This window comes from Asterias rubens, chromosome 12 (assembly GCF_902459465.1).
Source record: "Asterias rubens chromosome 12, eAstRub1.3, whole genome shotgun sequence".
Taxonomy (NCBI): Eukaryota; Metazoa; Echinodermata; class Asteroidea; order Forcipulatida; family Asteriidae; genus Asterias; species Asterias rubens.
In genome coordinates, this window is record NC_047073.1 from 4,711,621 (window position 1) to 4,737,209 (window position 25,589).

Consider the following 25,589-nt stretch of genomic DNA (forward strand, 5'->3'; position numbering starts at 1 on the left):
GAGCACTGGTTGTGGCTATTTTGTTAGCTCTACCAATCCTGTACAACAATGCAAACTGTTTTCTTACAAGTTATGTTTTCCACAAAGAGTTTGTAAAATTTTATACTAAATTTGCTAAAACTTTCTCGAGTAACATGCTTGTGATATTTTTTCACATGACTCGGGAAAGTACTGAGTATATACAGAGCTAACACACATCGGTGTATGGGTAAAAACCAAAATTAGTATTCTTTATCCCCGATGCAAATTTAACATTTATTACATGCGGTACCCGCTGCCAAAACATAGGATTCGAACTGCCTCTAGCTACCGGGCAACCTCGGTAGTCTAGTTGGTAAGACACTGCTCTAGAATTGCAAGGGTCGTGGGTTCAAATCCCACCCGAGTAACATGCCTGGGATATATTTTCATAGGACTCGGGAAAGTACTGAGTATACAGTGTTAACACACATCGGTGTATGGGTAAAAAACAAAATTAATAAAACTTTCTCATCATACGGAAAGAAAAAAAAAATCAATGGTGTCCTCAGACAAACCCAGACACTGACAACAAATCTAGAAACCCTTGAGTCTCAATAACACTCCGAGTTGACCTTCCTCTATTCACACGGATAACAATAACCTCCTTTGTCTGTTTCTTTCGGCTGAAAAATAACTTTAACACCATCTTTGTAATCGGAGAGAATCTGTGATGTAATCCGGCAATTCAAAAATGATTGCCAGTAAGCCGATGGGGATTGAAAGTTTGTTGTTTTTCAATCAAAATGTGTGGAAATACTATATTTACTAATCATAAAAAGTATACTGATTAAGCGATTCGAGAAATCACGACACAGTGTATTTAGTTTCGGGCGAATCCTTCATGACGTCATTTTAGAAAATTCGCCCACCATTATACAGCAGCCGCAGGCAAGCCTATGCGTGTGTATTGACAGTATAATCTTCCACATAATTTGTGCCCATGATTTTTTTTTCCCCGAAACTGCTGGCATTCCTTTTGGCCGCTTCGGCCCCCATTGACTTTTGTTCCCTTTGTCCAGTACATGCTCATCCCCCCAATTTCGGCAATCTTCACTCTGCGGCCGAGGGTCATCTTCACAAAAAAAGAAAAAAAAAAGAGCATGGAGATGAATGGTGGTGAGTGACCCTAACAAAATGACCAGTGACACACAGGAATGTTAGCTGACCCGACGACTGTTTCAAGTGTCTTTTTTGTTTTGCAAACAGATCTACGGTCATGTCCAAACATAATTCATTTGAGGTTGTCTTTGATGACTAGATTTGAACAGTTAGGCCCAACATCGGATGCTATAAGTTTTTCATTTTTCATGACGTCATAGTGCATGTACGAAAACGTATACATGGAATAGTCTCTTACGAAACTACCGCACTTGTCAAAGATATCGCGATCAAGATTCTTTTTACAGAAATAGAAAAATGATCGGTTGGTCAAGGTCGCTTTACCTCAAGTTATTCACAAGTTGTGGGTAAACTCATTCTTGTTAAAGTGAAAGTTTCTTAAAGAGGAAAGAGCAAACGTGGGGTGTTCCCCCGTGTTCCTGCGGTCGCCTCCAATACGATCGATTGCTAACCGTATCGTAAAGCTCTGACCATAGAAGGCTAACTACGGCCCACCCAAGACGGCCGAGCATGGCGCGCAGCAACTGCGCTTGCGCCAAGGTCCCCCTGCTACTGTAATTAGAGAAATATGGTGAACACAAATTAATGTATGGCGTTCTGTAGGTTTGTACTCGTGGGCAATCTGCTGTCACACTGTGACACTGGAGAGGGACAATGTAACTGAATATTTTAACTTATGAACAAAAGACTTTTCTAGTCCAAGGACAGATTAGAGCCGAGAAGGCCGGGGTTGATCTGTGCTATGCTCTCTGCACAGAGCAAGGCTTTGTGATACCATGGAGCAATAAACATGGAACAACCGTGATTGAGCATAGTATTGAATTGTAAACAAAACAATTATTACAAGTTCCAGATTTGCTTCTGCTAGTAACTCTAATATCTCCAATGGAAAATGTATGATATTGTACCATTGCTTAAAGCCCTTCATTAACAGAAATATAGGCACATGTGACCAATTACATCATGAAAATGTCAAGGCATGTCCAATCGTATTCCACTAGTACACCAATACAAATTTAATGTATTAACAGTAGATAATTAAACCTGTAGAGTTAATTTTGAGTACGAACTCGATAAACCGTTTCTCATCTAGAAAAACTGAGACGCACCCATCAGGAATGTCCGAGAAGGAATCTTTTTATATATTTTATAATCCACTTGAAAAGTTGTTTAGTTTTGTTGGAAGCGTGTGAAGTATGCTGCACTGGTTTATAAAACCCGGGACATCGCCCCCTGTATAAGAGAAACAAACGCTCGCGAGAATCTATACACTATCTCGCTCATTATTTACGATGCTTTACTTTACGTCCAAACAGAAGGATTCTTTGCTGTGGCCTGCTCCGGGGCGTAGAGGTGACAAATTCCACCCAGTGAAGAATAAACAAACGAAGACCAGAATGTTCCCTTACACTACAACCTAAAAACAAAGCTGCCGACTCTCCCTGATTCTGCAGACAGTTCCCTGAAAATAAACTACTGTTCTGAAGAACAAATTTGACAATCTCCCTGATAAAGATTGAAATTCTAGATATTTATCTACCTTGATTGTTGTACAACATCTCCCAAATGTTGGCAGTTTTGCTGAAATATTGCATGGCGCGGGTACCCATGTTCCTTATTCAAAAAAGTGTTGATTTTGTGGGACAGCATTCACCGTATTATTAACGTCTTGCGTAAGTTTTATTAAAAAAATGCATACCCCAAGGTCAGAGAGCCGGGCTTTAAAAAAACTACATTTCTAAAGGAAGCACTAGCTTTTTGATAAACAGATTTGTTACAATTTGTTGTGGTGTTTGGCATTTGCTTACGGAAGTCCTAAATCTTAATCCAATTATCGAGGAGCAGGCACCATTCCTCTGCGATCCAAGTTGGTTGATAACCTTCCTCCATGGTTTAAAATGTAACTTGAGATAAAGTAGATCACTTTTATATAAGAAACGCAAACTGCAGGTCTCTCTTAATTTCTTGGAAACTAAGATATTTGTGTGGTGTTACTTCAGCGATACTATTGTGTAGGAGGAGGATGTATAGGTACTAGTCACGCTAGTAGCATAATATGAAACTATGGCAAGAATGAATGGTCTGTCACCTCAAACCGTGGGTTGTGAAAAGGTTTGTAAGTCTCTGGTTATCATGCGAGTTTGGCTTTGGTATCCTTTTTAATGGAAGGTGTTTGATGACAATAATATAAAACTGATAGACTAGTAATTTATTATTCAAACTAGAAACCTCGGATCGGGTACGAGTGTTAATATCTGTACATAATACAGGGAGGATGTATGTTTGTTATGAGAAGACACAAGACCTTCTTACAGCATCTCCGCCATCTCTCTCCCCTGCAGCAGCTCCACAGATCTCCCGCTACTGTCCCAAGATATTTTAATCCACTCCCCAAGTAAATGATGTTTATGCGGTGCGCGCTGAAAGGCCCCTGCCCGATTCTCTCGCATGCAGAGTGCCTCAACTTGTGTGGTCCTGGTGATTTCTCCGCCAGTTGCGAAGCAACTAATGACACGCTGTATTGCTGGAACAAAACGGACGGTCCTCGGCCCAATCAGACGGCGGGAAGCTGACCCAGTCAGGGCCGCCGTGTGACAGGGAGGGCGGGGCTTGGGGTGCTTAGGCCAGCCGGATCCCAAGTCCCCTTCATCACAGTTATTCAGTTTCTTCAATGTGACGTGATACCTGAGAGCAGTGTGTGTACAACTCTCTGTACATGTACCGTGTGTGCAAGTAACAAGCAGGCCGGTGTGGACGAGGCATAGTCAATTCATAACGTGTGCTCAAGGACTGTATGTGTGTGTAGTAGTAGTGCGACGTCTTCGGATACACTCTCAAGACAAACGGGGATTTCTTATTTGATTATGGAAAATAGGAAAAATTCGTCGGCGTTTCCACCGATTCCATGAATGGCCAACGATGGAGCATTGGGCAGCTCCTGCCACGCCGGATTCCCAGGTTAGAGTCTAGAGTTGAAACGCTTCAAAACACCGTTGGAAAGTTACCGTAAAATGAACATTATTCATACAGAGTTCTTATTGCCGGAAATGTATTTGTCTCACTATGCGTGTTGCAATGCGTGTATGTGTAATGTGCGGCGGGGGCAACACACCACTAGCAGGCCTACGGTATTTTAATAGGATTTCGTTTTGTATGCTGGAGATCTCCAGCCAGAAGCTTCGCTAACGGCCTTTCTTTTTTTCTGTATCTCTTATATGTTCCAGGATGGAAGAATATCTACACCGGGGCCACCAGAGGATTATGTTTACGAAGAACTCCTCACAAGAACAAGTTGGTGCAATGCCGAGTATGCCAGCAGAGAAATAGAACGGGTATGGATTGGAAATTGAGAAAGGCCGATTGTTCAAACTTTTTTTGTCCCGAGTTGAGCCCATTATAGGTACGGGGAGGGAACCATGCATTCTGAGTTAATTGCGATGGAGAAATCTCTTCTTGGGTAGCCATTCACTGAGGTTAATGTGGCATGCCCGGCACCGAATGGCTCGAAATAATTCCCCCCGTTTTCTCCACCTCAAAACACGGGGAGGAATGGGTGGGGGAAACATAGATTTCGAGATCGGGCGATTATTTATGTTGCTTTGCCAAGTTGCTTATTGGCTCCCTAGATTTATGAATGAGTGAGCGCGCGGAGAACTATTTTTTTATGAATGATGTTTGGTGCTATGCAGATTTTGATTGGTTGAAAACATTGAAGCGCACAAAAGAATAACTGGAGTAATAAGTTAACTTTTTCCCCCAGAATGTTAGCTTGAAGTTTGTTTGATGTTAACTGAGTATAATATTAGTATTGCTTGATAAATGAAGACGTTTTAAAGGCAATGGACACTATTGGTAACGACTCAAAATTTTAGAATAAAACCTTTATTGGTATTACGAGTAGTGGGGAAAGGTTGATGATAGTATAAAACATTGTGATAAACGGCTCCCTCTGCAGTGCCATAGTTTTCGAGAAAGAAGTAATTTTTGCACAAATTTGATTTCGAGACCTCAGATTTATAACTTGAGGTCTCGAAATCAACCACCTTAACGCACACAACTTCGTGTGACAATTGGGTGGTTTTTCTTTTATTACTATCTCGCAAGCTCGATGACCGATTGAGCTCAAATTTTCACAGGTTTGTTATTTTATGTTTATGTTGAGATACACCAACTGTGAAGGCTAGTCTTTGACAATTACCAATTGTGCCCACTGCATTTAAAGGGAGAGTATAGAAAACCCTTCTTTGGAAATTAATCAACAAATCAAAGTCCTTTAAAACTTACTTGGATTGGAAGCACTTGAGTTGTTCTGTATAATATTTTGTGAAACGATTCCCTTTTAAGGAATTTGATTTTACAGAAAGGGATTCATTTCAAACAACAAATGCATGAAATATTTTTCAGATTGTGTATTCTAATTTTGGATATCTTCCTGCAAGGACATAAGCTCTCTAGATTTTGGGTGATATCTCAAAAACACTGCCATAATATTTTGAATTGAAATTTACAGACAATTGTTTATTGTTAAATTGTATGTATTTACCCCTTCTAATATAGGAATTGAACAGTTCCAAAAGCCAAAGGTGTCCGTTGCCTTTACTTGGTAGAGAATTAAGCTGGACCCAAGTTTTGAATTTTTATTAGGAATCTCATGGGGTCTTCTTCAAAAGAAAAAGTAAAATGCTACCCTTATTTTAGACCTACTTGACATAGACCAAACGTTTACTGTAACCTTATTTTGGTCTAGTATTTTGATAGAGTTTTTATTTATAGACTGATGACAACATTTTTTTCTGCAGAGTGCATTCCTAAAGCGAACTTTCTAAATGAAAGTAGGGCAGTGTTAATTTGTAATTGTGGTGAACCCTTATAAATATGTGATTCGAAGCTGTAGGTTGCTGAAAAATAAATTGATAAACCGTCTGGTCCAAATTGTGTGAGGCGAACAAGACATAGCTGGGTTGGCATAAACATATCACCGTAGATAGAGGCATGGGTCACCGTGGTCAAGTTATATAAACCCGTGGTGACATGTTCTCACGCACAAATCTTCGATTATCAAATGCAACCAGCACCAGACATGTTGTTGAAAGTTATGAGCATGAAATACATCGCTAAAACGGGACAGTATTGAGTCGAATTCATCCACGATTTCGCCCCTACGAGGCCAAGGAAGCGAAGAGCCCGATGCCGGCCCGACTAACCCATCCTCTCCCCCGTTCGATTCCCAACTACAGGGCCGGGCACAGGGGAACAAGTCTGCACTTTGGCTTCGTGGGAAACTCCAAGCTCTACTCTTTTTTCTCGGCTGCTACATCCAGTTTCACAGTGGGAAAGTACTGTTCTTGGGAGTTATAATAATGGGAGCGTTTGCTGTTGGTCTCAAACAAGCCAGAATCGAAACGAATGTGGAGAAACTTTGGGTAGAAGGTAAGTTTTGGTTAACATAAAAAACAAACTACATCATGTACATGTAGTGTTTTCAAAATTCTTCATTGCTTGTTTTACCCCCGCAGGTTCGCTTTGACGTCACTACTCATTCAAGTTAAATGTCCTTCCAATGTTTAACTGAACATGTAACCCTACTCTATAACAGGAAAAACAGCTAACCAAAAATGGAACTTCACATCTTAGTTTTAAGCAAATTGAGTGAGTTAAAACAGTTTCCCTATGTTTGACACGTGGAAAAATTCATTGGGTTTGTTTTCCACCACCACTAGTACATGCACAACACACACGTACATTGCTCAGGGTCGCCGTGTATTGCATTTCCACTACATTTAAGGCAGCCATGTTTATGCGATGACCCTGGGCCGGCCTCATGCCCGTGTGTGGTCTGCGCCAAGCCAGGCGGAACTCCGGTAAATTCTCAAGGCAACGCATGGACCAAAGCTAAGACCCCACCACCGTGGACCTTAGTTACTACCGGCAACCAGGGCCCAGTATGTAGTTGGAACACGAGTGGAAGGAATCCAATTATTGTTGAGAAAACACTGGAAAGAAATAGTTAGGGGATTACTTAGTAGTTTTTTTTTCTTCGGGACTTTGTGGGGGTTTTCTTGTGATGCTTTTTACAGATGGTTTTGTAGTATTTGGTGTCTCTTTGAACTACACGGTGGGCGATAAGTTGTTAACTCCTGTGGAAGAAGGTCACTTTTAAGGCATTGTGTCTGCTTTTTTCTTGGAATTAACGCTTTTTGTAAAGAAAGTCAGTGAAAAAGTCGTGCTTGCAAAATGTCAAAAAGTTGTGCTCATGATTACAGGGGGAAGAGTAATGCTTCAATTTGAAACCTAATTTAAGTTTCTTTGAAATTGAAATTGATGAGTGGAGGAAGTTAAAAGGTTTTGTACTTCTTTATGTTGGATGCCATTTTTAGAGGCAAATAATGAAACGGGCCTGGCTGTGTAAATGCAAAAATGCATGTATCGGCTTCACAATTAGTCCTATTTATTTGAATTGAATGTGAAACATTGGGTCTAAAAAATGACATCAACAAACTTAAGGGGTGTAAATTTAAAGATTAGAAACTCAAAAAAGCTCACTCAAAATGAGCAAGGTGTTCAAGTCACAGTGTGCCTGTGTGACGAGAGAATATGTTTTTATTGTACAAAAACAAACATGATATAAGAATCAAAATAGCCTGATGAAAATTATATTTGTTTACTCTTTTAAATGCGCTTTTTATTTATGTTTGTCTCAAAGTGCTGAAAAAAAAATTAATTTCAAGTCAGGTTTTTGAAGTTCTGGAATTGTGAGACCATTTTTTATGGTTAACAATGTTCTGGGGTGTAACACTAAAACAACCTTAGAACAACGATGAAAACCGAAAGCATGAGCCCAAAAAATGTTTAATAACAAACGGGCGCAGATTTTTCTCAGCTTCAACTGATTTCCTCAACCACTCTAAAATAAAAATCAAAAACACAAACTGAACATAAACGTCTGCATTCCTGACAGCTTGTCTTGTTTGTTTTGCAATAAAAAAAGTTGCATGTCTAAAAAAAAGCTCTCTGCGAATGTTTCAACCCTTTATTTTCTCAGGAATTTGATTCAATGCACTCAAAATAAACAAAAATACACCCAATCGAAACCCATTACGATAAAGTAATAATTTAATTTTAAGTTAACTCTGTTCAATCCATAAAAAAAATATCGCACAGAAATACCTCCAATTTGTTATGAACACTTTTGAGAATTTTAACTCTGTTCAAACCATACTGTTCCAACAAAAATACACCCAATCGAAACCCATTACGATAAAGTAATAATTTAATTTTAAGTTAACTCTGTTCAATCCATAAACAAAATATCGCACAGAAATACCTCCAATTTGTTATGAACACTTTTGAGAATTTTAACTCTGTTCAAACCATAAAAAAAAATCGCACAGAAATAACCTCCAGTTTGGTCTGAACACTTCTGAGAATTTTAACTTGAAATCTAATCAATAAATAGAATTTGGAATTCAGATGCAAACATACTTCAAGTGGAGCGATATAAATCCCATACATGAATGATTCAAAGTTAACATTCCATTGCTGTATATATAATCCCTCACCTCCCGAGTTCTGATATAATTTGGCACCCATGGTTTGTCACGGACGAACGAGAAGGGCCTTAAACCATTTTAAAGGAAGGTTTGATCAAAAACAGTTTTGTGTTTCGTAGAATTATTGTAGGCCTACCATGGGCCTACATTTCTTAACTGGCCTGGAGTTGATTTCTATTTTTTGTTTGTTTTTTGGGGGGACCTCCAAGTACATTTCAGACATGCAACTTTTGCATTGTGTGCTTTGTATTTTGTATATATATATATATATTTTTTAACTTTTGTCTCTTCATAAGAAAAAACACTTCCAATTATGAATCATTGTTGAGAACATTTTTCAATAATGTACAAAGTAGTAGGGATAATTTTAGATACAATAACAGTAACAGCGTCAACCTGTTTGTCCTATGATCCAAAGTGCCATTACCATTTTGTCGTAATTTTGTTTGGCTCACTTGTTAAACAATTATTTTTTGTCTCTTGCTTAAAAAAAAAAACCATCATTAACCGTAGCACCAAAATGAAATGTAGTGTGATGATTTCGAACAGGGTCGGAGTACTTTTTGATACAAAGAAAGTTTCCATTAACGTGTGTTTTTATTTATTTGTAAGATGGGGTGTGTTACCCGTGTGTTTTTTATTTATTTGTAAGATGGGGTGTGTTACCATGGAGTTCTCTTTAACAGGTTTGCGTATGACATCACAACCTGACATATAACCCAACAGGGTGAGGTGAACTTTTTTTGTTGTGGGAAAAACGACCGATTGAATCTGTTCGATCGAATCTTTTCGGGTGTAAAGCTACATGTAAGCCATTTTCTGACATAAACACTTCAAGAAATGATGTTTGTACAGAAAACAGGCTCTCCTCTCAGGTGTTTAAACAAATTGCGAACCTCCTTTATAGTTTTGTTTGCGAGGGAAAAAGGACAGCTATTTGCTCAAAGGAAACAGGCCACCGTGCTGCGCGGGCTGCGTAAAGGATGTAAAAAAAATACGGGAAAATAAATAAACTTAAAAGGAAAAGCCAGTGCCGGTTTGTTGACTCAGCTAAGAGAGAAATGGACTTAAAGACAATCTTTTGAGTTATCTGTTTCTGGATGTGGTGACTTTGAATTGGCGTTAATAATGTCCCATTTAGAATTCATTAGTTTGCATTGCACCTCAATGCAAGTGTTATAACAAATAGATACTAGAAGTGTACAGACTGTGTGTAAACTCATTACATGTGTGAAGAACGGCTTTGTATGTGGGCACTGTGCATACATTGGATTGTATCAAGTGCTCAGGTCAATACACAATCCAGTGAGAAAAAGAAGGCACACCTTAAGCCACCCACTGCCTGCACCAAGCATGCCATGGCCTGGCACTGCCAGAGGCTAAAGATGCTTATCAAGTGGATTTTCTGCTCCCCAAGGCTGTTTATTGAGCCATAATTTTCTCTTTTCATCTGGGTAACTGAATACAATTAGCCTAGTTTCATGCACACTTTCCGTGCCTTGATGAATTGTAAAAAAAAAAAAAAAAAGGAAAAAAAACTACTCAATAATCTGGAGAATTGCTGGACTTGGCTTTCGTATTTGACTTGACCGTAATATTTCGGAAGTGTTTTCATGCACACTTTTCGTGCTTATTTTGAATAGTGACAAAATAAGTAAACTTTTGCTAATCTTGAAGTACAAGACTTATCTGCAACGTTATATTTGTTTGACTTGACCGTAATATTTCGGAAGTATTTCCAAGCACATTTTCCGTGCTCATGAATGGTGAAAAATAAGTATCTTAAAGTGCTGGACTTACCTGCAAGAGGTGTTATATTTGTTGAACTTAACTGTAATATTTCCGAAGAGTTTCCATGCACACTTCTCTGTGTCTGTGAATTATAAACATTCAAAAACTTAAAACGTAATTCTGCCCCAACTATGAGTAAGAGTACGCGATCTGTGGATTTCTGGGTTTTTTTTTCTCCTCACATTTTGGACTTGAGAGACTTTTCATACGTCTTTTTATGTGTCAGGGCCTTGAGATGGAAGCAATTTAATTTGACGAAGTTGGACAGACAAAAATGGGTTTGAGTTAACGAAGAGTCCCCCAGCAGCGTTTTGTGTTTTGATTTGGTTATTTGTATAACACCCTTGAGTTGTTTTGTAGTTCCTTTCTCATTTTTTCCTCCTTTTTCTTCTGGTTTTTACAATAAAACAAGGATAATATCTTCACAGGGTCGTAATTGATAAAAACAACACGCCAATTCTGCCTGGATTTGTCTTGGTGTCGGATAATTCCACCTTCATCTAGTGTGAAAACAATCGGCAGCCAAACCTGACATTTTCTCCGCTCCCCTTCTTTATAAACCCTACTCGTTCCTCCAGAGAGCCCAACATGGGGTTGGCAAGCAATCTCCGGTTAAACATTTGAGAATGGTAATAGGTTGGGACAGCTCTGGTAGCAGCCAAGGCTCTGGCTGTGAACCCATTAGCCGGCAGCGTATTGTGTTGCAGAGTTGCGCCCCCACTTCCCCCAAACGTAATGAAAAACGGAAAAGTGAAAATAGGAGGAGGTATTTGCAATTCCCTGACTAGAGTCTTTTAAAACCACATTCTGCTGGATGGAAAGAAATTGGTGAGAAGAAAAAAAACCTAAGACATGCTCAAGGCGTGCTCGAGTTACTTTAATAGTCCATTGTGGAATCTCAATGAATGTGCGCTGCCCCGCTTAACCAGTTTTGTTTTTTACGGAAAGGAAGATACTGGCTTTCTTGTCGTCTCTTTTGAAAGAGAGAGCGTTGAATCAGAAATTCGAGGCGGAGGAATGAGGATGAAGAAAGCATTTGAAGGACTTTGTTTTGGGGTCTTCCTGTAATTAGGGCATCATTTGGAGTCTTTTGTGCTCTATCAGTGTTACTGTTTCCCCTGGGACATGGCCCACTGCCTTGGTAGATAAAAGGATGTCTAAACAGGGTTTCGTTCTCAGTAAACATGTTGGAGATGCTGTCTTCAAATTCGACAGCTTTGTAGTGGGGTTTAAAAACAAACGCCTCTTTCCACAGCTGAGTTGCGTGAAATAAATAAGTTTCTACCAGGCATACCAGGCAGGGTTTGCCCTGATTGTTAGTGATTAGCAAGCAGGGATCAGTTAGCTTTGCATTTCACTGGTGTGGTCTGTCAGCTTTTTCACTGATCCATACATGTATTTCAAATGATCATTCATAGGAAAGCTTTTTAAACTGAACTGCCAGTCAGACTACTTAGAGTGAATTCTGACTGGTCCTCTGTGTTTTAACTGGCAATTGGCCAGCGAACCACTATTAAGGGAGAATGCTGTCGCTGAAGGTATGATACCCTTGCAAATGACAAGATAAAACACTTATTTTAAAAATTGACAGAAAATTCTGTAAAAAACTTCTAATCATGTGTACATGTAGGTCATCCCTCCTGGTAGAGAATAATTTGTTCCTTTTCCCCAAGGACTAAGTGTTATATAATACCTATTAGAGTGTCAGGTAGAGGGATGTCTGGATGTCTTTTGGACACACTGTTTTAAATTTGGACACCCTGCTTTTTCTGTCATTTACATGTGAATGTATTCAACAGTTTCGACACTCCTTATAGAATTTCCAGCAACTTTTGATACACTCTATACCAAAAGCTGGCTAAAACCTTGCTGTTCTGTCATGTGTATTTTCACAAAGCAAAACCATGTTGTGTTTGACTTTCACATTCGGGGTTTTTGTCTTTAGTTTTGAGAGAATATCTGTAACCATGAAAATGAGACGATTATTGTGTTGCAACTTTTCAGGGTTAAATCACGGTTTGAATTGCAGTCAAATCTTACGAAAAACAACCCTGATGGTCTTAGATTTTGAATTTCTATAGTAGTCAAGAAGTTGTGTTTCTTTTCTTTAGACTAAAGTGAGTCATCAAAAAGTTGTCCATTAAATCGTCTTTATGGCACCTGTTTGCTCCAAATTCTAAAGGTGCGCAGGAGAAAGCTCTAAAAGTGTCAAGAAAAAAAAGAAAGCAAAGTTTTAAAAGATTTGATTGCCCAACAAGGATATCTGTTTGGAAACCGGTCCCCGAGAAGCAACCTGCGTCAGCGAAGTCCCTGGCCTGCAAAGAAGAAAAACTGTTGTGTAAATTAGACACAGAATAGAGACGATTTAAGTACAGTCTTTTTGGCAGTCTTAAGTAAATATAGCGCTTTGTCACTCCTGTCTTGTTCGCTATGTGGAACTACACAGCCTTCAAGACTGTCGTTGTTCGGCCGGCGGACTAATGCTGTTGGTATAAGATGTTTTTCGACATCTTACACAAACACCAATGATTGGTATCCCCCTTTGACTGTAGTGGGATTCCTGCGTGATACCGGCTAAATGGAACTTATCAGCTAATTCACCCCCTAAGCCCCGACAATTAAAATCTCTTTTCCTTGCTCCAACTCTCTTTGTTCATTCTTTAACTCAACTCCGTTTTCCTCACAATTGACCAACAAAAAAGGGATTAGTCAATACCTTTCAAGGGTCCTTTTTTCTCTGCATTTTTTCTGGGCTTATTTTCTCTCGCTCTTTCTTGTTATCCATTAAACATTGAACAGAAATATTTCCGACTTCAGTTCTGTAGCTTTTTCCACTGGGCTGGAAAATCTTGCATTTTCAGTCGTAGGAACTCTGTGAAAAGTTGAGAGAGGCTTTGCATTTTGCTGGGTTTTACTGAATTATTCACATTATTTTGAGTACAGTATTTAATTTCTATATTTAATTTCTATCAAACAAACAAAAAATTGTTTTGGTGAAACAACAGTTCTGGTAAAAATGAAAGTTTGATTCATCATCAAAAAGAAGACTGATGGACCATTTGGGTTTTTAATTAAAAAAAAAGAAGAAGAGTGACACAAACTTGTTAATGAGACAGATCTTGTTTAGACTCAAAGTGGGGACCCAATTGAAATGCCAGGTGATGCACATTGCTCATAAAACTGGTCCCATTCTGATTACTGCTTAGCGGATCACTTAGCAGCTAAGCATCTTTTCAAGGTGTTACCCTGGCCATTTACCATATTGTATATAGACCCTCCTTGTAGACCTTAATCTAGACCTATGATCAAGAAAAGGAACAGAATTTGTGTTGCCAGCAGTGAATTTGTGTGAGGTCTCCTAAACATCATTCTTAACATTCCTAAGACTTCCCACTATGCAAACTTGCATAACTTGCAAAAGTCCAATATGGCCCCCCCCCCCCCCCAAAAGTAAACTTGGGTTTATAAACGTTTGTGATATCTCTGCTAAGAAGAGATGGTGTATTGAAATGCAAGTTAAGAAGTTATAAACAGTTTCCAAATGATCTTTGTATGGCTTATTATCAGACAGTTCAACACAAAAAACTCAGTGGGTCAACTGTTAGGCACTCCACTCTCATGGAAATGACCGAAATTCCTGCTCTTGTATTTTCCCCCTAAATCTGAAGTCGTTTTTATTACTGCACACTGAGAAGAGTATGCAGAACTTTGCTGTGGGTCTAAAGCCAACCACAGTGTCTTGTCATAACATAGATTGGCTACAGGGGGAACCACTCCTAGGAAAAAACAGTGAGAGTGTCCAGGACTCAAAATCCTGTTCTTTCATGAGTCGATGGGGAAATAAATTGGTGGTCTTTGGACACAGTGAAAGTTCAAAATCCACATGTTGTAAGAAATCTCTTAAGTCGACCTCAGGTCGACCTACCGTTTTCTTGCGCCCGCAACAAAGGCAACGCGCAGACAAAATATGTTCTGGTCACAACAACTGAGAAATTGTGCACCTGCGATTGGTTCCCGACCGTCAGGATCACGTCGTACAAGTTGAAATTGTTCTACTCTTGCAACTGTAATTTTTTTTCGAGCGGCGACTGTTTTAGATTGTCTTAAAATCATCTCAGTTCTGCTCAGGTCGTAAATAGTTGCTGAGTGAAAAGTTTTCCGATGGTCTAAGCTCAAGCGCAGTGTGATCCTGAAAAGTCAGTCGCCGACTGTTTTTGTTGTAATAAGGTCGACCTGAGGCCGGCTGAAGCTACAATATCGAAGGTGCCTTACACCAACTCCATGGTTACTCTTAGTAATATCTGTAAAATAAAAATATGAGTAAAATATGAGTAAACTCAATCCAAGCATCCAAGTGTCTAAATCTTGTATTAAATTTCATGATAGTTCAATGGATATTTTGTAGTTGACTCATTTGCTGCTAACATGGTCTTCTGTTTCTCACTGATATAGCCTGGGTCCAGAATTTCATAGAGCTGCTAAGCACAAAAATTTGCTTAGCATGAAATGTTTGCCTATATAAAAACAGGATTTCCCAACCAAAATTCTACGTGATTTTCAAGACAACCAATCCATACAACAGCTGAATACAAGTAACTAGGAAATGCAACAAAATGGAAATTCGGTTGGTAATCCTGTTTTTACCAAGGAAGAAAATTGCATGCTAAGCAAACTTTCGTGCTTAGCAGCTCTATGAAATTGGGTCCTGGTCGGTTGCATGCATTTCTCACCGCTTGGTTTCATATTAGGTAAATGAGCTTCCAATTTGTTTGCATTATGATAACTTTGAACTATTCTCAACTCCAGTGCTGTAACAACGTTAAAGATACTGTCTGTTTGTGAAGGAGTAAATTCAGTACCAGCCATCGTCTGCTAGTTGTACACTGAAGTACAGCATACAACAAACCTTTCTTAACTTAAAGGCAGTGGACACTATTGGTACTTACTCAAAATATTTATTAGCATAAAACCTTACTTGGTAACGATTAATGGGGAGAGGTTGATAGTATAAAACATCGTGAGAAACAGCTCCCTCTGAAGTGATAGTTTTTGAGAAAGAAGTAGCTTTCCACGAATTTGATTTCGGGACCTCAGATCTAGAATTTGAGGTCTTGAAATTAAGCATCTGAGAGCACACAACTTTGTGTGACAAGGGTGTTTTTTCCTTTCATAGTTATCTCGCCACTCCGACGACCAAACAAGCTCAAATGTTCATATTGTTATTTTATGCATATGTTGAGATACACCAAGGTAAGAAAACTGGTCTTCGACAACTACCAATAGTGCCCATTGTCTTTAATCAAACTTAGGGGTAAGGTGCAAAGTTTGTCAAGTTGTAACAAGAGTTAAAAATATGAAGGTTGCATCATTCAAACAACACAATGATGGCCCGCCTTCAAAGTCTGTTGCCTCATGTTCAAAAGTATTTTAGATGGATACACATTTCAGTCTGGAGGATTCGTAATTGTAAGACATTAATGGTTAGAGAGTTTTAGGATTGAAAATAGAAAGTTGATTTTTGTTAAGTTTTCAATCATGTATGTTGCAAAGTCCTAGTACATTAGTTTGCAGCATTTCTGATGGATTTTTGTGGCGATGGTATGATTTGGTATGATGGTATGAATTGTGGTGGTAGGAGCTTCATGTATTAGTCAGCGAGGTTTAGGATCGAAAATGATCAGTTAAATCTTTTTATTTTTATAATTGCTAAGTCTTTACTATGTCTTGTAACAGGGATATGAAATGTCAGACTTATCTGAATTCAGATTTATTTAAATAATTATGCTTAGTAAACCAAACCAGCGGGGTGATTCTCAAAATGAAATAAGTCATGCTCTTTGATCTATTTCTGAACCACTGAGGATACTGTTCTAAAATGTTTTAAAAAATGTTCCGAAAAGCTCCTTGGAATTAATAACTCAAAGGGTTATCAATCAACAAGTGGAATTGCTATGATTTCAGTGTTTTAATAGATTTTCAGTGTTCCTGTGCAGGTCTGGATCACTGTTTTGGGGGTCAGAACTGACTCTCACTATTTACAAGAAAGAGGGAAAAAATATCATCACCCTCCTCAACTTCCGAGTTTCTTGAGGAGGAACTCCGCTCTACTTCTGATGTTGATTACACCTCTGTGATTACAACCCGCTTGCCCAAATATGGCTAGCAGCTAAAGAGGAAGCAGAGGCTTAAGACTTGTTTAGAGTAACAGGCCACAGTTCCTGCTGTATTTTCTTGTGATTATTTCCCAACTTAAATCACAAGAACCCCTACCGATGAGTGAGCATTGGGCTCAAGCTGTCCTGGAATGTAGCCCCATGCTACATTGTTTACACTCGGAGGCTGTGGGCATGTGGGGACTGAGATTTCCGATTTTAAAGGCGCACCCTTGGACCCAAAACCCTTAACAATCTTGTAGAAGGGAGTAGTTGGTAGTGGAAAGGGGGTTGGGCGGGATCATGGAGGTAGGGTAGGATGGAGAGTATTCATGTTAAAATTCACAGTCCAGCCTTAAAGGCAGTGGACACTATTGCGAATTACTCAAAATAATTGTTATCATAAAACCTTTCTTTGTAACGAGTAATGGGGAGAAGTTGATAGTAAAAAACATCGCGAGAAACAGCTCACTCTGAAGCGACGTAGTTTTCAAGAAAGAAGTAATTTTCCACAAACTTTGTTTTGAGACCTCAGATTTAGAATTTGAGGTCTCGAATTCAAGCATCTGAAAGCACTCAACTTCGAACTTTGTGGTGCGACAAGGGTGTTTTTATCTTCATTATTATTTCCAGCTTCGACGACCGATTGAGCTCAAACTTTCACAGGTTTGTTATTTTATGCATATTATGCTGAGATACACCATCTGTGAAGACTAGTCTTTGAAAATTACCAATAGTGTCAAGTGTCTTTAATTAAATTAGCACTGTTTTGAAGAGGTTCTGCTTGAACTCTGAAGTCCCGAATCTATTTTCTGCTCTGCGTTCCTTTCTTTCGCTCTAACATTAAATAACAATGTTTCTGTAAATAAAGAGGCAATTATGGCACGTTCCAGGGATGTTATTGTAACGAGAGTTACCTGTTATATTTGCATCTTTTAGTTTTCTGAAGTGATGTCAGAAAACCGAACAGAAACTTTTGTTTGTACATTCATTGTAGGAGGACTACTGATAAAAAGTGATGAAAAACACTTGGTTTGCGGGAATAACCGTTGTGTCCTCTGGACAACTTTATGAACAACTTTATTTTTCAAGTTTTGTTTATCAAGTAGATTGTCTGCATCTGTTTCCATGAGCAGTTCTTTGACAAAATTAAGTTCAACATTTTTGGGGGCAATTCTTAAATTCTCCAGGAAGAATTTTGAGAGTGTTTTAGAGTTTAAGAACCAGGTAGAAGGTTACTAAGTTTTTCCAGAAACCTTCAGGCGTAATTCTTCAGAGGAATAGTGTCTGAAAAATAAGTGAACAGTTTGGGTTGCTTTTATAGTGGTGAGTGCTCTTACGTGTACCATTGACCTAAAATGTGTCCTTATTGAGACTGAGGGAATTTTTACACATTTAACCCTGTTCAGTTGTGCACCTTTAAAGTTTGACCACCACCCCCCCCCCAATATTTGAATATTTAAATCAGTTGTGCTTGTTTTGAATTAGCCTAGGGGGCGATTTCACACCTTGCCTTCAAAAGATTAGGTGTTATATAACCCAATTGATTTCCCTAACTTCACCTGCTGGCAAATGAGTGTTAGAAATACCTTCTTGCCTCCCCTCTTCACTTCTTGTTCATATAATAATCATAGAGAAAAGATACAATGGACAGTTGTTTGCAATAGATATTTTTTTTTTCTCAATGGACGATTGAACACAACTTTTTATAATCATAGAGAAAAGATACAATGGACAGTTGTTTGCAATAGATATTTTTTTTTCTCAATGGACGATTGAACACAACTTATTTGTTGCACATGAAGTGATGTTGATACTAGGAAAGGGAACATAAATTCCCGATTACTTAGATTTCATTGAATTTCTTCAGTATTTCAAACCTTGCTGTAACAGAGATGCATATTTGTTATTTTTACATGTTGTTCTAGTCGCCAGGGCCAACAGTGGTCTGCTGGCCAAATACCAGTTGAAGGTAGTGAACACTATTGGTAATGTGCATAAAACCTTACTTGGTAACGAGTAATGGGGAGAGGTTGATAGTATAAAACATTGTGAGAAACCGCTTCCTCTGAAGTGATGTAGTTTTCAAGAAAGAAGTTATTTCCACGAATTTGATTTTGACCTCGGATTTAGAATTTGAGGTCTCGAAATCAAGCATCTGAAAGCACACAACTTCGTGTGACAAGGGTGTTTTTTCTTTCATCATTTTCTCACAACTTCGATGACCAATTGAGCTCAAATTTTCACAGGTTTGTTATTTAATGTATATGTTGAGATACATCAAGTGAGAATACTGGTCTTTGACAATTAACAATAGTGTCCAATGTCTTTAAGACACCTGAGGATCAGTCATGAATGCATTTTGAGAAACTTTTCATTTTTAGTATACTGCGGTTATGGAAAAAGATATTACTTTTGATTCCCTTAAAATTTGGATCTGAGATTAGAAGCGCTACTGACAGTAACGTTTCCCAGAGTATGTATTCTGATTGCAGATTATTCATTCTGCATGGACAAAACTGCTCCAAGCTTTTCGGCAATATTATCTCAAAAACACTACAACCTTTTGAAATGAAATTTTCACAGGTTAGTTTTATGGTATAAAAGGCTTATCTGCAAATAGTTATACTTAAAGGATTGAAACAATCGAATGGTTCGCATTACCAAACTTATACATTCCCTTTAAACTCCCCCTGTTCAGGTTTTTTTTTTCCTTTTTGGAAGGAAATGTCTTGTTTGCAGAAGGGAGGTAGGGAGTTTGGTCTTGGAGGCCAACAGGCAGCAGTTTGTCTCTGCATGCACAAGGTTTGTTTGTAATGGAGAGGTGAAATGTTTATAGTAGGACCCATGATGGATGGGGGCTCTTAACTCTCAACCAGGAACCTGTCTCCATGGGTGGTGATCAGTGCTGAAAGCTTGCATCATGCTTGCTTGCTGTGAAGAAACCATCTTTGAGGAAGACAGGGGAAAGTGACCCTGTAAAGACCTTTTTCATTGGACAGTACTTTGTTTGCTGTTTGTTTGTTTGTTGATTTGAATGATCTTCCCATAAGGTTTATCGCGATTCAGAAACACAATGCATTGTGGGAATGAATATGGGGCGGTTTCTATACAGTTTCTACGCCTCAAGCACGCAACGCCTATACCTTTGTGTGGGTTCAACAGCGCCCTCTCTTGATATTTTGCTATTCGCGATAAACCTTATCAAATGAACTCGGCAAACTCCAAAGGGATATAAACACCAAGCTGGCAACAGCCAATCTCTCTCATACAAACATTGGTTTAACGTCTATGATTATAAATTACACAAATCAAGAAATTGTGACTCAGTAACTATAGACAACAATTTTTACCCTAAAAAGACCTTTTTCACTGGACAGTACTTTGTTTGTATGTTTAATTGAATGATCTTCCCATCAAAGGAACTCGGCAAACTCCAAAGGGATATAAACACCAAGCTGGCAACTACTATTTGTTCAAAATCCTAAAGTCTGTTAGATACTTTTGAAGGGGCAGCAGGGCGAAAAGACAAGGGCAACAGATGCCACGTTCTGCCTTGCCTCTTTGTTGGGTCTTTGGTTTATTTCCAGGCATGCAAACGCAACTGAAAACGATTTAGATGAAAACATAAAAATATTGACAGAGTGAAAAAGCTGACAGACTAGAGAAATGACAAGCTTACTTGTCCAGCTGGCTAGACCCTAAAAATAGCAGGGCAAATCCTGGAGTTATGGAGAACTATTTACAGATTGGTTGAAGGCCTATGGTCTGTGTACTGAAAACTTAAGTATTTGAATTGTTTGTCTCTACTGATAAACAAGGATACACTTTCCCTGTAATTTGAAGATTTGATCTGCAGTGGTTGAGGAGGAATAGGTGAGGATGTAAGTCGCCGCAATCCATTGTTGATCTGTCTGTTTAAGTAATAGCTACAGAAAGGGACGACGGGACCGAACTGATTGCGGTGTTGAGAAAAAATCCTCAGTTGACCAAATAAACCAGGTGTCAGCCTTACTCCGGTAAACACATCACAAGAAAGAAGAATACGAAAAACCAAACAAGATGGCCAAAACGGGATAATGAGACGGCAGAATGATTGTCTAGTCATTGAAGAAACTGCCAGCCTACTTGAAACCTGTGCTTAACCCTCTACCTCTTTCTACCCCCCCCCAATCCAAGACTGGAATGTGGCATCATGATACTTTACCACCCCCTTTTCATTCAGCGGCTTTTGTGTTTGAAGAATTTGCGGAGTAGCCCATGAAGAAAAGCCTGAAGTCTTGGAGAAGAATGTCAGCCATTGTGAGTGTGTCTGTTGTGTGCTGGAGCTAAAGAGGTCTGAAAGGGCCAGAGGACTCTCTCTTTGGACGGGGGCTGTTTCTCCCTGCGAAGCCAACCTGTGCTGAATGGGCAGCGACAATTGTTCCCCCGCTGATTTGCTACCCCGGTGATTTGCTACCCCGGATAAAAACCATGTTTAATTGTGACTGGCGTTTTTTTGCGTGTTAACAATAATTAAGGCTAGGTATGGGGTGTGTAATTTGTACGGTTATACTCCCCCCTGCTCTCTCATTCTTTCCCCCTTTGATGTTTTCTCTTCTGGAGTCCGAATGGCATATACTATGCATTCACTATTCATGGGGTTTCAATTCAGAGAAACTCTGTTCTGACAGTTATATGTATATTTATCTTGCTGGAGGAGAACAGGGGGCCCCTCTGTCTAGCTTAATGCCACCATCTTGCCCTGTTTATGTGTGCTTCTTATTATTTATTCTGAACAGAGTTTTTGTTAGGAGAGGGGCCTTCGGATGGTGGAATGGGTGATGAATTTACTCTTGCCAAAACATAAAATCTCGTCGGTGTTTTAGGTTTCTGCTTTGTTGTCTTTTAAAGCACAACATCGGTAAACAGTATTTTCCAAAGGCCCACACTTTGTGTATTACAACTAATATATAAATCAACAAACCAGTAAAAATTAAGGCTAAATTAGGAGAAATTAATGGGAAAACCCACCCTTGTTTCCGCACGTTTCGCCGTATCCTGACATGTGTTTAAAATAAGTTCCTTATTCTCGATATCGAGAATTGATTATTTTTCTTAATGTTTTCTCAAAAAGTAAAGCATTTTATGGAATAATATTTCAAGGGAAGTCTTTTACCATTACCTTCTGTAAACCCTGTAAGTTACTTGTAAATCTGTGAACTTTTAATTTTCGTTCTGTTCAGAAGGTGTCCAATGGCTTTAAGTGGTGGTCATTTATGGTTTATAGTATTTATTTCATAGCTACATGTATACAAAATGTGGAGGTTTACCGTCTTATGTTAAACAAACATGAATGTGAATGTGTCAACCGCTTCTGACCAATTATCTGGGTGTAACATTTCAAATGTCTGATACTACTACTTCACCTTTTAAAGACACTGGACACCTTTGGTAATTGTCAAAGAACAGTCTTCTCACTTGGTGTATCTCAACATATGCATAAAATAACAAACCTGTGAAAATTTGAACTCAATTGGTCATTGAGTTCCGAGATAATAATGGAAGAAAAAGCACCCTTGTCACACAAAAATGTGTGCTTTCAAATTCTTGATTTCAGGATCCAAATCTAATTCTGAGGTCTTGAAACTAATTTCAAATATTTTACTTCTTTCTCAAAAACTACGTTACTTCAGAGGGAACTGTTTCTCACAATATTTTATACTATTAACAGCTCTCCATTCTCGTTACCAAGTAAGGTTATGCTAAAAAACATTTTGAGTAAATACCAATAGTGTCCAGTGCTTTTAAAGATCCCCAGTCCCCAACCACCCTCCAAAAACATCATCTGTGAACTCTTCATCTTGTCTAAGTTAATTTCCTGTTTTGTCTCGACTTTCGACTTTCTTAATTCCGAAACCAGCCTTGCAAATTGCTCCTCTGATTTTCAACCTCATTTTCCGGATCCAGCTTTTTGTCACCCTTCCACCTTCTTTGTTTAAAGGCTATTGTGCAGGATTGTTTAAGCTGAAAATCATTGTTTCTTTAGTGTGAAATGTTTCTAAAAATGAAGTCTTTTGAGAAAACTGTATCTGAAAATACATAAACTCCAACAACAAAAACTGTAAGAGCTAATTTCGGTTGTTACAACCGAAATTAAGGACATGGTACTTGCTAAAAATGTGCATGGTTTTCCACAATTTTCTGCTAACTCGCACAACAGATTCAACCCAAATTTTCACAGGTTTTTATTTCATGCTTGATCACACACAACACGAACACTGTCTGCATTTATTTTGTCAGCTCTATAAATCCTGTGATACCTTTAAAAAAAACTTGTTGCACTTGTTCCATTTTATGAATAAAAAGTGCCTTTCCAATAGTGGTGACCATTGTTACTTTTTGTTCTGTAGCATTATGCAATAGATGCTCAAGGTATGCACTGATGAGCCTGGAGTTATCAAGGTGTCTGTCTATTTTCAAATCTGGCATTTTGGGAGGGAAAGGAATGCTGTATACAGGTGTGAAAATAAACCTGTTGAACACAGGCATGTATGTCTTAGAGCAATAAAGAAAGAAAAATAGGAACAAGCCTGCTTTACCATCTGTGTTCTAGTATACAGGTGAGTTTCTCAAATAAAGAAGTGCTGTTGTGCCATCTGAAGGATAAAAAACCTTGGGACAAACCAGCCGTTAAAAAAAGTAACAAAGAAACAATAAAAGCATCTTTCTTCCTGTCATTTTATAGTGTTGTATTCTCAAAAACCCTAACCGAAAAAGTGTGGTGGGGGGGGGGGGAGATAATTGCGTTTTGTTGGGGAGGTGTGGGGGGAGGTTAGGAAGAGAATTGACCACCCTGGGTTGATGCTGTGAGAATAGGAGTAGTGCCTGGAGTCATGGAGCTTGACTCCATGGAAATCAGAAGGTGCTGCTGAAGTCGGAGATGACAAGGGAAGACAAATTCCCCTGTGTCTCTTCTTTGACTTTCTTGGTTGTGGTTTGAACATAGGATAACTTGATGTCTCTCGGAATACCTCCAGGGGTATAGTTTCAGTGGGGCTTTTTTTTTGGGGGGGGGGGCTGTGTGTTCAGATTCCGTTAGGAGACTTTCAGTAAACTGGTTTGGTTTTTGGTGATTTTGGACCCTGAGACGAGTTTAGATTATTTTTATTTACAGGGAACTTGCTGGTTTTAAGGGATGGTAGATAGTGCTGGTTAATTAGCATTACTTGGATATGATTTATAGTAAAGTATGGGTAAAGTGGTAAAACCCAGAGGGATTCTTGCAACCAGAACTCTGTGTAATAGTAACACAGTGTGAACATGGGCTGTGGTAACAGTGGGAGTGAAACAAGTTCTGGGCCCTCCCAAAGGGCTGTACTCCATTGGGATAAGAGGTAGGCCCTATATACATGTACGTTAGAGTGAAAAGGGCTATGTGTGTACTACATGATTGTAAGGATGGCATTGGTTGTGGGTTATAGTACAACACTCATGTATTGGTCAGTGTAGAATACAGCACTGGTTATGGTTAGTATGCAATACTGGTTGCCACTTAGCATAGTGTACATTAAGTTCAAATTTTCGCAAAAATCCTGAATAGAGCTTAATAAACGTTCACAGGTTTTTATTTTATATGTTGGGTCACATAAAATATTATGGATATCTTTGACAATTTACATGTATAACCTAGTTACACACGTGCTACAAAACCAGTGAATAAGTGACTGTGATTTGCTCTTTCCTTGTTTGCCAAATTTCATTGGCCCGACTTTTTCATCTTCCAATCCTTTTGACTTTCCCAGCTTAATTTCTCCCCCCCCCCCGCCCCGCGGGAGAGTCAAACTTCCCCCAATTATCTGTCCTTGTCTTCACATGCCAGAGACATCCCTCCCTCCCCCCCTAAAAAATTCATTCCCAACTGCATCTTCTGGTTGTTTTTACCAAATTACTACAGAGCTTTTTTGGTCCTTTTGTAGGTAACTCCCGTTATTGTCGGCGCATATTGTAGTTAAGTCTATTGAACACCCAAGTAGGCGGGTAATTGTGCTACCATGTTGTTTTCTTCCCATGGAACTGAAGCGAAGTTGCAAAAGACTTACACTAGAGAAGCCGTATTGGTCTTTTTCAAAAAAGACCCCTCTTTCTTTCGCATTTCTATAGCTAAACAAACCAAATAATTGGTCGGGTGCTAGGTGCTACCATTTTGCGTCGCAGGCATGTAATTTGTTTTTATTTTTTCCCCCTGATTTCAGGATATCTCTAAAAAATATCATTGAGTCTTTTTATGTTTTTTTGAAAAGAAGTAAAGCAATCATCTAAGTTTTAAGACGGAGATAGTCCACTTTATGTCCAAACCCATATGGCATGTGATTTGGTGGGATTTTTCCAGATTTCAAAATTTTCCCCAATTTCAGGATTTTCTTTCAAAAAAAATTCCATGGAGCATCTTGTATTTTCTTGAAATAAGTAAAAAGCAATTACCAAAGGGTAAGACAGAGATAATCCACATTCTGTCCAATCCCATCATGTGATTTGTTGGGATTTTATTCTGATTTATTTTTCAGGAATTTCTTGAAAATATCCTTGGAGCCTTTTTATATTTTCTTGAAAAATCTTGAAAAAAATATAAAGCAATTACCAAAGGGAGACAGAGATAGTCCACATTATGTCCAACCCATATTTTAACATTTCTGGTGGTGCATGGAGTCTGTCAACCTCCTGCATTTGTATCTGTGTCTGCGAACATAGTCAAGGGTTTGCAATGACCTCAATTTTTTGTTTTATTATTCCCTGTGGTCGTAAAAAAATGTACACAAACCCCCTGCAAGTTGAAGTACAACTATGTATCTGGTTGGCAATTGAGTAGGCCTATGAAATAACATTGTTTGTTGGACAATGCATAGCTACTTTAGGAAGAAAATGTGCATTTTTGTGATCGTGCTTGCTGCCAACTTCTCTAGAAGCCTTGAGTTTT

The 25,589-nt window shown here is 38.8% G+C and overlaps 1 protein-coding gene across 2 annotated transcripts in view; it reads left to right on the plus strand.

Annotated features, from left to right (window-relative positions):
• LOC117297652 (protein patched homolog 1-like) overlaps positions 1 to 25,589 on the plus strand; it is a 78,863-nt gene that overhangs the window by 12,178 nt on the left and 41,096 nt on the right. The window contains exons 1-3 of one of the 2 annotated variants that reach the window (XM_033780800.1): positions 3,820 to 4,098; positions 4,365 to 4,472; positions 6,378 to 6,570. In XM_033780800.1, the coding sequence (XP_033636691.1) occupies positions 4,060 to 4,098; positions 4,365 to 4,472; positions 6,378 to 6,570 (340 nt within the window). In that variant the 5' untranslated portion in view covers positions 3,820 to 4,059. Of the gene's footprint in view, positions 1 to 3,819; positions 4,099 to 4,364; positions 4,473 to 6,377; positions 6,571 to 25,589 lie in introns of those variants that run through there. The other variant, XM_033780799.1, reaches the window with a different exon arrangement.